At 40.6% G+C, this 14,574-nt stretch overlaps 1 protein-coding gene across 4 annotated transcripts in view; it reads right to left on the minus strand.

Moving 5' to 3' along the window:
* Kcnq3 (potassium voltage-gated channel subfamily Q member 3) overlaps window positions 1–14,574 on the minus strand; it is a 277,993-nt gene that overhangs the window by 15,531 nt on the left and 247,888 nt on the right. For all 4 annotated transcript variants that reach the window (XM_029469949.1, XM_029469950.1, XM_029469948.1 and 1 more), the window contains 3 exons: window positions 13,314–13,409; window positions 11,859–11,953; window positions 7,986–8,012 (listed from right to left, as the gene is read on the minus strand). In XM_029469949.1, the coding sequence (XP_029325809.1) occupies window positions 7,986–8,012; window positions 11,859–11,953; window positions 13,314–13,409 (218 nt within the window). The remainder of the gene's footprint in view (window positions 1–7,985; window positions 8,013–11,858; window positions 11,954–13,313; window positions 13,410–14,574) is intronic.

Below are 14,574 nucleotides of genomic sequence, written 5' to 3' on the forward strand. Positions count from 1 at the left end.
GAGTGAATCTCAAAACCCATTTCTGTCCCTCTCCATATGGACTCCCAGTGCACAATACAGGCCCTGTTCTTGGAGTACAATGGAGAAGGTGCTGACAACAGTCTTCCTTGGAGAGTAAGAGTCCCTGGTTTGTTAAGTGCAGACAAATAATATCCATATTTGGATTTGAAAACTGAAAACAGATGAAGTGGGGATGAAAAAGTAAAATCAAACTGGTCCTGGGTTTCTATTTCTGATCCTAACACCCATGTTCAATGGGAACACTAGCCACGTTCCATGGTGAAAAAGTTATCTGACATTCAGAACTTTGATGTGCTCTGATATCTACACGGAGAAACTATATCTCTGTTTACTTCTGAATTACAATGAGTCTCATCTGAAACTTTGGCTGGGGCCTGAGCATTAACCTCCAGGATAACATTTCAACATATCTAGATGTTCAATATAATACCCAACATGCAATATTCCCATAGCATGTTCCAAGGGATTCTCATCTATGGAGCTTAACCACCGGCATTCAAAATCATCAACTCACTGATGATTTTTGTGCTACTTAAGATGGTCTTAGAGGGCATTGGTAGCATCTAACGACAGTTTAGTTAAACAACAATTTGGGAACCTCTACTTGGCCTCTACAGAGACCACGACAGAGTATAAAAGTGAAGAGCAAGTGCTTGTCTGTGTTGGTCTCCTAACAATGTTTTCTCCATGTAGTCACTTTTGTGCATCAACAGTACATCATTTGTTTGACATTGATCCCTAGAAGGCATTTGCTTTTCAGATGGAACAGATGCATCCCAACTAGCATGTGTGATCAGTAGTAGCATGGTTCTCATTTCAGTGTCTAGGACACTGAGACACAGGGAGGTTGTACAGGGTGCTCCAAGTCACCCAGAACACAGGACGAGTCATTTCTAATTCCTGGGACCACTTCTTAATTCTACTACCTTATTACTTTGAGTCCCTGGTGAGAAAAGATACAGGACTATAGATTTGAAGGGATCCAGGCAGCTGGGTTCAAAATCCAGCCATGGTGTGGTTCTCTGTTGCTGTTTGTAATCTCACGAAGCTCCATAATCTTCTTCAGTATGTTATTAAAATGAATACTACTATTACAAGAATGTCTAACCCAAATCTCTTGCCTTGATTCTGATGGCTTTCTACGATGTACAATCTTATCACATTTGCTTTTCCAGAAGGTAGTGAGATGGAACAAGTGGCACACATCTCCCTAGGCTACTGAGCCAGTATGGGATAATATTAAAGCATATTAAAACCTGCTAAAATTACTCTTAGTGTTAATGATAAATTACTTAAGTTCTGATTATCAGCACTCCTGGTATTTCATTTTTTCTTGAAAAAAAAAGCAGCCTTTGGGAGTTTGGGCATTCGAATTTTCTAGTTAGTAGCTATTGTATTATCTCTAGCTCCCTTAGCAGTCTTGAGCAAAAAGGCTGTCAGTCAAATGGTCAGCCAAATTACCCTCACGTTACTGCCAGCCATCTTGAACTGCCTGTGGATGTATCTAGAAAACTATATGACAAGGCCCAGCCTCAGTCAGGGCTGTTTGAAATAGTTCATACCATATGCTATGATTCGCTGAGGTGCTGAAATGGTGAAGCTGTAACTGGGCTAAAATTAATGACTGTGCTTGCCCCAAGAATAGACTCTCAGGTCTATTATCAAGCTGTTCAAGTGCCCTGAGTGAGGAAGCCTCTGGGAGCTGACTACCCTGTTCTTCCCACAGTTAGTCCAATTAAAGGCTTCTTTTGTCTGGCCTTTCCACAATCTTTAGTTGCGGGTTGATCTGGCAACACAAAGAAGGACACAGAAGAGACAGCAGTGGGGGCAATGATGGCACAGGCAGCAGGAAGATGTGGCCAGGGCAGCAAGAGCAGAGAAAACAGCAAGACAGTGAGGACAAATAGCTGAATAAGACACAGATGTGTTTGAGAGCAGCCAGGACAAAAAGAAGAGCGTCTGAAGTAGATGATGGAGAGAGAGAGAGACAGAGAGAGAGACAGAGACAGAGAGACGGAGACGGAGACAGAGAGTTGGGTGCTGAGAATTCAAGATGATTAAATCTGTGAGGAGGCAGAAAAGGAAATTTGTTGTTGGTCCAGGTCTCCAGGAGAATTCCAGAGAGCTGTTGAGTCTTTAGGATCAAAGGTTTCAAATAGACACCTCTCAGGCTGAGATTCATAACACTGGTTGTAGTCAATGACTGAAGAATCCTCATAGCTAACCCTTCCTGGAAGCTTCAACATCATCTCTATGAAAGGGTGAAGAATATTTACTTCATAGGATTACACAGGAGTGGTGAAACTTGTAGTACATAATGGTTCTAATACCACAGGCCTCATGAGCCTTGAATATTAGAGGGCTCCACCTGCAGTTACTCAGACCTGCTGACTGTTCACAGCTCACTGATGTCAAACACAAAATACCCAGGAAAACAAGAGATATCAAAGAGTAGCGTAGAACTTCTCCATCATTGGTCAGTTTCTATCTGAGTAGAAGAAACGGGTCTTGCCTAGATTATTACCACAATAGACCTTTGAATTATATCTTCTTCCACATAAGTTCAAGACCGAAAATATGCCTATGAGTGTGAAATCAATATGCTATATACCTATGAGATATAACCAAGTTAAGTCATACTGGAGCAGGTGGACTTTTAATCAAATGACTAGTGTCTTTATAGTAAAAAGAAAAGAGAGATTGACATAGATATTCTAAAGAAGGAAAAGACCGGGAGAGGTAGAGACATGGATTGGACTGATGGCAAACCAAGGATTGTCAGTGGTCACCAGAAGCTAGGAAGAGGCAAGAAAGATCATACTCAAAATTTTGGAGGGACTATGGTCTAGGCAACACTTTGAAATCAGAATACCAGCTTCTTGAACCATGGTAAATTTCATTTGTTTTAAATCATCCAGTCATTCAGCTTGTGGTAATTTTTTAAGGCTGTCTGGGGACACTAACATATCAATAATTGACAATTGAATGGCTAATTAAGTACTGCCTTCAGAATTGTGGGATGAGAAGAGCTGTGCCAAGTTCCTCTGAGCTAAGGAATGAGGAGCTTGTAGGGAGAGATGTTACATGACATGTATATAGAGAGGAACATCCTCTTTCATATTTTCACAGACACAAAAATGGAATTTCCATACGTTCTGAAGAACCTAGAACAATACATTAGCTGTCAGCTAGTTCCCTCCCTTTGGAGAGGTAAGTCATTTGCTTGGGTTATCAATGCAAATGGATACTCATTGCTTGAAGGAGTAGGTCACATTTTCATAATCAGTAACCATATATGGTATCTTTCCAGATTTTCTTGGATCAAGGAGTCATAAGGGTCATGCCATACATACCCTTACTTTGGTGGTGGGGACAGTATCTGGCATGTCCCTTTGTTTTTATCAAAGCCAGACTTGGTGGGAAGTATTATGAAATGTCAGGCCCAGAGCCAGTACTGCAGATAAAACCTAGGTATTGATTCCTCTCTGACATCTAAGTCCCAACCTTATCATAATCCAGTGTGAATGGTGTGTTTTAAATAGCTCTGATATCCCAATTATTTCCCAGGGAAAATAGAGAGATACATAGATAGCATTTACCACATGACAGGGATCACTCAGGATATAACACTTTGGCCAAAATCTCGGTCCAGAATCTATTATTCTGCAGCTTGGGCCATTGTTGTAGGTCTGGAGAGCAGGAGAAAATACTAATTGTACAGGGTCACACTCGAACCTCTTGTTTTGTACTGAGTAGAGATTTTCTCATCAGTAAAATTAGGGGATTGGGTTAAGTGCTGTCAAAATTCCTCTTTCCCTTTTACAATCACTGATTCTATGGTTTGGAAAGACTTTATTGCCAACAGCACACATGACTGTGAGACGAATTTCATGTGGTGATGTCAGAGGGACAGACAGTATGAACTGCACTGGGCTGCATGTTCTTCCTTGCACAATGGGTTCTGGCTCTGTGCCTTTTCTGGTCTCCATAGCCTCTTCTGCTGGCAAGGACTGCAGCCCTGTGAGCCAAGACAGGGCAAAGGAAAACAAACAAGCAAAGGAACACCTGCAGTGATCATATAAGCAACTGCAGAGATTAGCTCTATGCTTGGGACCAGGACCTGTTGACCAGACCAGCTAGATGCAAGCACTTCTTTGTAGATTTCTATATACAAAACCTGTGCATAGTCCTTAACCTCTTTGAATCTCAGTTATTGTGCATAAAATGAAGATTAAAAATAGTACTTAGATCATAGGTTGACTGTAAGGTTTGATATACATAGAGCTGTACTGGGCAAAAGATACTCATTCTTTTTAAGTTACTGCCATTGTTTTAAATTCTTTGATCCAAAGAATAATCTTCTACTAATTGAGAGAGTCATAATCCCAAGGCAAGAGAAAAGGAAGGTGTCTGCAATGATGTTTTTGCTCTTCAAAGACAAATACACATTCTAAAGGCTGTTTGTCATTCAGAGTGAATTGTTTGAAAATACAAATGAACAGTTGGGTTCAAGCAAGCAGCTGTCAACACAGTTACCTGTTTTCAGAATTTAAAACTCATAGTTTCCATCACAAAGACACCCTAACTTTCAGCAGGAGTCTTGGTGACTATATTCTGAGTACTTATAACTGATGGTTAAAGTCATGGCCAGAACATAAAATGCCAGCCGCTCCCAACACAGTTTAGGATAAATGAAGCTTAGTATAGTTTAATTTGGATGATCCTTGGTGCAATATTATTACCAAGACTTTGAAATTAATGGATGGACATTATGACCTGGCAGATAACAACTGTTTTTGTCTGCTTGCTGTTACATTCATCATTCATGTGGGGAGGGAGTATGTCATTACATTTAGGAACTTCCTCTATTCTTTCAGTTTACCCAAGTGAACTCTAATGGCATTTGTCAATCATAATACCTTAATCCATTGTGGTAGAAAAGTACCATAGGGGTTAGTCAGTAGTACTCTCTATTTCTAAGCCGAAGAAATTGTCCAAAACATGAATATATACTGAAACTGGGCCAATATGAAGGCTTCCCTAGGTTTTTGAAATGGCTAGCTCATGAGTATTAAGTCTACAGAGGAAAGACAACATTTTATCATGGGTCTGTTAGCAAACACAGATGAATCAATACATGGAAAGTCAGTGATGAGAGTAAAGCCATCATGGAATGAAGAAAGATAGAAGATGAAGGAGAAAAATCCAGAAAGTCCTTATCCTTGAACCCAGAGGCTTCTGACCTTCAATTAATGAATATGTCAGCTATTACATTTCTTTTAAAAGTTAATGTAAAGTAGTGTAAATTGACTTTATGATACTTATATAATATAGACTTTTCCCATTCATTATTCATCTACCCACTATCTATCTGCATCCATCCCTCATCCATCTATCTACCTATTGGATCATAACTTATCCATCTTGCATCTACCCACTTTCTATCTACTATGTATTTACTACCACTTTTACCTATCCTCTGTCTACCCACTTTCTCTGTGTATGTACACAAAGTTGACCAGGTTGTCAGGTTATGTTGAAGTGCTTCAGAGCTATCAGGTCTACTAGAGAAAGCAGACAAGAAAAAAGTCTATTAGGCAATCATCAGTAGACACCAATGACTCAGAAGGGCACTGAAGCAGGATCAAAGGCAAAACCACCGATGGGGTAAGAGTGAAGAGTCAGAGAATGTCACTTTCAGCAGAGTACATTGGGTAGAATCCCAAGTAGAACAGGCAACAGAGTCATATGGAGTCATACAAGAAGAGTTCTCTGCCAATGGAGACTCTGAGGCCAGATCATGTCTCCAGTGAGTTAACTGAGTTCTCTTGGTATTCATGAGGGCATTGACTACTTGCACTTTAGGGATATTCCTCTACCCTGATTATTATTTTGTGTTTGTGTGGAGTGTAAGGTGTGTGAGAATTTTCTATCAACCCCTTGAAAGTAGCATTGGGTAAGATAGGTTATTTATTCACTCATAAATACTTATTTATGGTGTTCCTTCTATATTTCAGACATAGGTTTAGCCTCAACACACACACACACACACACACACACACACACACACAGTAGATATCCAAAGCAGGTAAGAAGAGGTAGGGGAGCCAACTGCTTCCATTTTTATAAGAGTTAAGCAGCATATCCTATCAAGTGTTCATCTCTCTGTGAGCCTATCATGGAAGTCGTCTCTTTTTCTGTTGGTTAATCTCACGAGCATACATGCGAAGAAAGAAGTGTAACATTATCTGAGCCAATCCTCTAGTCAACCATAAGTATTCAGCTGTGCTTATGTTCCACAAGCCAGTCTACATAATCAAAAGAGTCAAGAAAGCCCTAACTAAACGCTCACGTTGTAAGCAAGCAAGAACTTGAGATCCCACCAATATGCTGACTAAGTGATTCCTTTCTTCCCCTAAAGAATATATCTGGATCTGAAAAGAAACAGGAAATGTAACTCTTTCCTCGTGTTATCAAACAAGCCAGAAAATGTGAGCTGTTTGTTCTAGAAAGAGGTAATAAGATAAAGTTCAGATTTTACTATATTTGGAGATAATAATGAAGTGGGACTGGAATGTCAGTTGATTGGCAGCCTACTGAAGAAGCTGATCGTAAGGTAGCAATGAACAGGAGCAAGTTTTCTTTCATTTAAAGCATCTGTTTACTGTTAAACATTTAGATGTCACCTGGCTTCTTGTAAGAAGGAACTGAGCCCATACTTCCTCAAGATCTCTCTGTCTCTTACTCTAGGATGTGTGTTTATACTTGCTCCCATCACCTCCCTCGCCAATCTACAAGCCCTCCCTGACTACGGTTCAAATCCTGGATGAAGATGATTGAGTGGCATCTGTAACCAACTTTGATCTCCTTGCAGGGAGAGCCAACAGACACCCAACTCTAACTCTAACAAATCAGGTAATAAATTGCTCTCTGTACCTTGGCAGAGTGGAGGGTTCTTACAAAGACACAAATAAGCTCATTGCTGCTTTTCAGGGAACCTCTTTTCCATTCCCAAAGAACCTCCCCTCCACCACCCCCCCCCCAGAAATCCTCAAATGTACCTATCTGGACATCAATTGAACCAGAATCAGAAATTCCAAGGCATATTTAAAGTAATATTTAGTACACGTAGCCAGTAACTATAGTGCAGTATATTCATATATGTGTGTAAATAACAGTTAACTATAATCCAAAACTGCTACATGGAAATTTCCAGAAAATAGTCCATAAATTTAAATCAATACATCTGTGAGCTGTGTGCTCACATCTCACTATATATCTCACACATCACCTCACACTATTTTACAAAAATGAATCATCTTGTTTTATAAACTAAAACAGGGTCCAGATCTTGGGCAACTTTGACAGAGGGTTAGGAAATTGAGAAAAGTAGTTATATACAACCCTGAACCTTTTCTTGCCTCTGCAGCAGCGTGCAGTATTTATGATTTATTGGAAGCCTCGGGTGTGTGGGGATCATGAATTGCAGTCTGTATTTGCTTTCAGAAATGCCATCTGGGAGTCCAAGGAACAAATGGGAAAAAGTACAATGGTAAACATTATTTTAACATTCAGATCTGAGTTTGATTTTTGGTTTTGTTAGTCCCTGTGAGAATTCAGAAGGGACAGATGAACCTTTCTGAATCTTGGTCTCTTTATACTCAAAGGAGGATAGTAGGACTAATCTCACATGGTGACTGTGCAGATCAACTCTGGTTACCTTTTTGGAGCTTAGCTCTAAGGAGATAGACATTTGGTATGTAGCTATTGCTATTATTCATACGAAGTTGTACTTGACTAAATTCACATGAAATGGCAGAGGAATTGGTGGTCAGCAACAGAGTGAGCACCAAAGACTAACTTGTGACCAACAAGGCTACCTAGCAGCTTTCCAGCATGCAGGGCTGAACCCTCCCCCCAAACCAATGGTGAAATGGAGAGGGTATTTATAATCAAAAATGTACCTGGCTGCTGCTTCCAGTTGTTCTTTCCTATGGGGGGGGAAGGGGGGAGAAAAAGAGAAAGACCCATAAACAGCATGAAATGGTTCATTCTTGCCCCAAAGTCTGTCTTAAAGCTTCCCTTGCAAAGCAGAATAGGATAAATGAAAAAAAAAATTCTGGAAAAGGACGGTAGGTGTGGAAGGAAACCGAAGGATGAGGCGACTTTGCCATGTGCCCCATGTCCCTGCCACCACCATTTGGTCCTGTGCTCCCATTTGTCTCAGCTGCTTATTCATCAAGAAAGTGAGTAACAGACTACTCAACACCAGGATTTATCACTGAACTCAGAAAGTTTGTTTTGAAGTAGAGTCACATCAAGAAGTCAAGACTGCCAAATATAGTTGTATATTCCCATCCCTCTCTACCAGCATGGTCAACAGTGTTCACTGGACAGTAAATTATTTCAAGTCTCTTCTCTCATCAGTTATTATTGTAAGTGCTGTTTTTTGGAAACATCAATTAAGCTTTATACCAACTCTAAGAGTAACTACTGTTGTCATACTATTTTTTTTTTCTGTTGAGAAAGTTGAGGGACAAAGAAGTTAAGTAAATTGCCTAAGGTTTCAGATGTAAAGCAGTAGAGTTGGAATCCCAACCCAGGCAGTTTGTCTTTAGAACATGCCCTGTAGTGATGAGGCATAGCACAGGCTGGCCACTTATTTACCACTCTGAGCCTTTGCTCATCTCTGCCCAGAATCTTCTACCCTCTTTCTCTATGTAGAACAGTCTTTCCCATCCAAGTCCACTGGGCTAAGCCTCAATCCATACAGGGTGTTCTAGCTCTGGGGTCACTAACAGTGGCTTCCTAAGGCTATAATTTCAGAACTCAGTGTCTTTCTTTCCAATTTCATCTCCACTGTAGTTCATGGATCCCTCCAGTGAAGACTTAATCATAATCGATCAAATAAATTGTTATGAATCATGTACCAAGACATATATAGTCATATCTTACTCCATTTTACCCTCACAACATCAATTTCTTCAGAAATGGGCATTTTTTTTTTAGATTTTCTTTTTTTTTTGCTTCATTTCTTTTTTTAATTTTTAATATTTTTATTACATATTTTCCTTTTTAACACAAATATCCCTTGACCCAACCTGTGGGATGCAGGTGAATATATGCCGGAGTACCAAATACTTCTTTTTAAAATAATTTTTTCTTCTCAGACACAAAATGGAAAGAACAAGAGTGTTGGCTGAAGAACTGGGCTCTGTGTTTTGTTCCAGCATATGTACTTGCCAGATCACATCAGGTATTAGTCTCAGTGTTCTAACTCTTCACTTATAAAAATGGTCATAACGGATGGACAAAGAGAGGTCCAGTAGAAGTCACAAATGAAGACAAGATTTCTTTCTGACATAATGAAATTACCCTGGAGTTAGTGTGTTTAATGTTATCCAACTTTGTGAATATACTCAGATCACTAAACCATCAGATTCTTTTAGAGGGAGTTAAATGTATCTCAATAAAACTGCATTTAAAATGTAAATAAAAGGAAAAAAATCCTTTAGAAACCAGGTGAGGAGACAATGGTGTGTATCTGCTTTTCCTCTGTTACTAGCATATGGTGTGGGTTGGCATTCAGGGACATTCCTTTCCCAAAGGAATGCTTCACTTCAGAGTGGTTGCTAAGCGAGTTTCTCTAGTGACTTTGTCCTTTTGTCCTTGAAATAAAACAAGAAAGAAATGTTCCCTCTTAGTTTAAAAGCCATTCCCATATTACAGCAGCTGTCTGCAACACAATGTAGCCCTCAAGTGTCTGACAGCCAGGACAATGCTGTATTTATAATAAATCAACCAAAAAGAATAGGCCCATTGCCAAGGCCTTGGGATGCAGAGTAAATGAAAATCTTCTAGACTCTACATTCAGTCTGGGTACACAAGTTCTTGGTTTTGAGTCCAAGGTCATTCTGTTTTTTTAAGGGGGAAGAAGATACTGTCATATTCTAGGGAGGCTCTGATTTATGCAGTCCCAGCATCTAAGTCTAGTCAGTAATAGCAGTAGTGGGATTTTAGAAATACAATTAGCAACATCCAAAAAAGTAAGTCTAAGTTAGAAGATACAGTGAATAACTCAAACTTGTTGCTTTATTTAATAATTCATCCATTGCTTCTTGCCTCTTCTACAAGTTAAGCCTCCTTGACTTCTTCCACAAGTCAGACCTTCTGTCTCTTTTCTCTTCTTATTAGTGCTTTATCTCAGCTCATGGCATCTGACCTTCCTGAGAAGTGAGAGCCCATTGATTGTGAGGCAGGAAAGGCTCTTCTGGGACAGGGCTTGCAAATCTCGAAGGTCATGGTCAGGATCTACAGTTTCATCTTGGTTATGGTCATCAATTGTAAAGTTTTAAAGCAACCAGTCCATAAAACCAGTGCCGTTCTATTTCCTTCAATCTTTTAAGATTGATTGATGAGTAGGGGGCAGTGTGTGTGTACCTGTATGTGGAGGCCAGAGAACAAAGTGTAGGAGTTGGTTCTTTCCTTCTGCATGGGTATTAAACCCAGGTCATCAGGCTTAGTGGCAAGTGCCTTTAACCACTGAGCCATCTTGTTCACCCAGTTTCCTTATATCCCTAGCCCTATATCATGGTGAGAGGAGAAGGACACATGGAGGCAACGTGCATTATCCAGTCACAGATCTCATACTGAGTGCGTGGGAGACTTGGGTAGGTGTTGAGAGAGCTACTTCCCTACTGTTGGGTTGCATTCTGATTCACTGAAATGACAGTGTACCATGCTTCAGTAAACACTGCTTCAAAAGCAGACAGCACCACAGCAATGAGCTAATTGTGCCTCTACCTTTTCTGTTTGGTCAAGGGTTCTAGAAGTTCAACATCTGCCTATATCCAAAACTATAGTTTCAAGGCCACAACATCAAAACACTGAAAATGAAGAGCTCGTTTTGGAATCCAGGCAATAAGAGCAAGTGCATCGGAGAACTATCAAAACATCCAGGAATTCTGAGCCCTAGGTCACTGATTGGTAAGCAGAGCCTGGTCTCATCATCTGTTATCCTGGTATTCGGTGCCCACCATGAACCATTATGGAAGAATGAAATAATGGCTCCTTGTCAAGATGGTTTTACCACCACCACCCTTCCATCATAAAGTCTGGAGGTGTATGTTGGCTCTGTATGTTCAAAAAATGCATCAACTCTAATACCCTCCTGTATTTGTGAGCACTGACTTATCTCAGAGAACCTGCCATAACTAAAGGAAACATAAACTTTGATATTTGAAATGCAGTGGACATCAGTGCATGTTGCATTCCTCAATCCTTTCCTGAAGGTGGTCCTAGGAAGAGGTTATCCATCATTATGACCTTCAGTTCAATCTTCCAACCCTGAGAACATGAAACACTGTTAATGGCTTTCCAGGACTCCTTGGTCATCTGAGCCCTTCTTTCCTTTGTGAAGTTGTCTGTGAGTATAGGTTAGACCAGGTGAGGGAATTATCAGACAGGTAGGAAAGCTGATTGTGCTGGCTTCAACTTCCTCTGTTTTCTGATTCTGTTCAGAGCAACATTTTCTAGCGCCATGTTGTTTACCTCTAGGTGCCCACTGGAATCATCTAGAGGTCTTTAAAGATTTGTGATGCCTGGTTTACTTTTGAGGATTCAGAGTTAATTAGGTTGGGTATGTTTTAATATCAAGGTTTTGTTTTTGTTTTTGTTTTTAAGTTATCCAGTGATGTTAACATGTGGCTCACACTGGGAACCATTTCCCATTGCCCTGGAGAATATTCTTTTGCAAACCCTGAGAAGATAATACAAAGACTAGACCATGGTAATGAATATCGCATATACTCTGAGCACTCAGATAAGTGACTACTTGCCTGAAGAATGGGAAAGAGACAACTGATTCATAAAATCTCCAGGTTGCCACCAGATCCAACCTGTTGGGGTTGGTAGCATAATATCTCCAGGCAGCCTGAGGAGGAGAAAAGAGGAAATGGAATGACATGGCCATCATATGAAATATTTACATAGCATTCTATGACAAAAAACTCTTAAGGTCTTGACTCCTAAAAATTTGAATTTGTTTATATAGCTAGGATTCAGAAAAGCAGAGATTCTTGGTTTCTGATAACTTCTTTGAAGAAAAAACATTCCTGACCATTTTAGAGCTACAACTGGTGTTGTGATGAGCTGGGATATGGAGAAATTAATTGGGATGGAGAGAAGAGGAGGTAGAAAATCTTTGAAAGGAACAGCGACTATTCTTTACAGAAAGCTCCTTGGGACTGACCAGTCAATAAAATAGGATAATAGACAGTCTTTTGTGCTACTTTTGTGTATATGAGAGCCTGGAAGGTGGCTCTCATAGACTTAACTTCTGGAATACTCTAATGGCCCAGGCTTTGAAGGTTTAAAGGAACAAGCAGACTTTGAACATTGAAACTGGTTTACAACCATATCATGTAGGATGCTATCTTGTTGTGTAGGACCACAGACACACAGCAGCACCCATTGCAGCTAGATAAAACCTCAGGATGTACATCAATATCCTCGGCACTCAGGAAGGCACGGCTGGGACACATGCCCTTGCTCCCAACAGCTCATACAATCCTAAGATATAAACTCCCCCTGTCGTCTAATATGAAACAGTTACACTTGTCTCATCACTGTTATTACTCTTCCTTCAGCCTATGGTTAGAGCAGTAACAGTGATGGGCAGAACCAGGTATCTAACATTTCCTCTTCAATGTTTGTTGAGGGTCAGGACAAACTGGTTCAGTAGCCAATATTTTGAACATGCTTGTGCTCCCCCCTTTATTAATGGGCTCTCTACTGTTGACAGACAGGAAGGGATCACAGAACTCATTGTAGTTCACTAAGTATCTGGGTTGTCAGCTATCTTTTGGGGTGTGTGTGTGCATGTGTGTCATTGGATCAACCCTAGGGTGGGAAGATTAAGGAGGCTAAAAGAAGTCACAGGCCTAAGCCACATTTTTCACTCCAAAATTATCAGGAAACCAAAAAATCAAATGGTTTTGCTCTTGAGTGTCGAATCCATTTCTTGAGTAGCTTAGAATTTGGGTGGAAAATGGTAAGGCTTTCACTATCAACACACATAGATTGTGTAGGTAACCATGGTGATGTCTCTAGCCACCTAGAAGGGAGCAAATGCAATCTGGTCCACTCCTGCTGAGGGATATGCTTTTGTTCTTTCTCTTTTTCTCTGTCTCTCTCTCTCTCTCAGATACACACACACACACACACACACACACACACACACACACACACTCACATCCCTGGGCCCATCCTAGTTCATGCTCAGCTACACAGACCTGGATGAGTTCCGCGGCTGGCTTCCTTCTCTTCTCAAAGTGCTTCTGACGGTGCTGCTCCTGAACCTTCAGTGCCAGTCCTGAGCCAAGGATGCCCTGCAAAAAGAATTCAAGCCTGTATCAGCTGCACTAGGCTCTCTTATCACCCCAGCCTTACATCTGGGGTAGCAGAGAATGTAGGTCTCAAGGACACCTGAAGTCTGTGTTGACATTTGAATGTGAAGTATCACACACAGGTTCATGTGTTTGAACCCTTGGTTCTTATCTGGTGGTCTTTTAGGAAGGTTGTGGATCTTTGAAGAGGTGGAAACTTACTGGAGGAATTAAGTAACTGGAGGTGGGTAGAGATGTTTTGTAGCTTGGTCCTACGGCTTATCTACTCTGCTTCCTGACTGTCAATGTGATGTGACCAGTTATTTCCTGTCCCTGCCACCATGCCTTCCTTGCTATTATGTACTGTAAGGCAAAGTTAAATCTTCCCAACATATTGCTTCTTTATAGACATTTTGGTCATAACTATAAGACAAGGGATTCTGCAGTAGCAATAATAGGTGAAATAGAGCAAAGGAAGAAAAGTCCTGCTTTCTTCTGGAGAGACTAGGGAGTCTGGTAAAGTGAAACAAGCCTGAAACCAAAGACACCTGGCTTGCAATCTGATAGCCACAGTCCAGGTGTGACACTCTAGTCACTCTCTTATCTGTACTCTGTCTTTATAGGACCACTGGCTCACTGTGGGTCATAGTACCTATCTGACAGCGATCTCAGGGACAACAGGGAAAACCTAGAAGACAATCAGGAAATGTTCAATAAGAGATATGACACAGAAAAGATGCCCTGCATATGATAATCAAAATCTAAAACACTTTAGCTGCTTGAACAGTGTCCTGGGACATGTACAATAGGCAGAATTTCCAAGAATCAGATCTGCTTTATTTTACAGGTCAGATAGTCATGTGGACTAAGCAGATAGACACATACATTTAAAATGAAAGGGAATTAGAGATGGCACAATACCCTGCCCATCCTTTGCTTGTTTCACACGTGAGAAAACTTGTTCAAGAACATCATAGCAAAAGTCAAATAGCTGGGAACATACATATAAGTTGGCTAGTAATGAAGAAACAAATTCTCCAGTTTAGAAAAAAAAGATGGAGGAGCAGCAGAGGGATTTTGGGCTAAGAATGTTCTCTTCAAGCTGCATAATGAGGAGCCAGGCTTTAGAACTGGCTTGGCTTGGGGGTTCCTGGCTCCACATCCCAGG

Source organism: Mus caroli, chromosome 15, assembly GCF_900094665.2.
Source record: "Mus caroli chromosome 15, CAROLI_EIJ_v1.1, whole genome shotgun sequence".
In the NCBI taxonomy this organism is placed as follows: domain Eukaryota; kingdom Metazoa; phylum Chordata; class Mammalia; order Rodentia; family Muridae; genus Mus; species Mus caroli.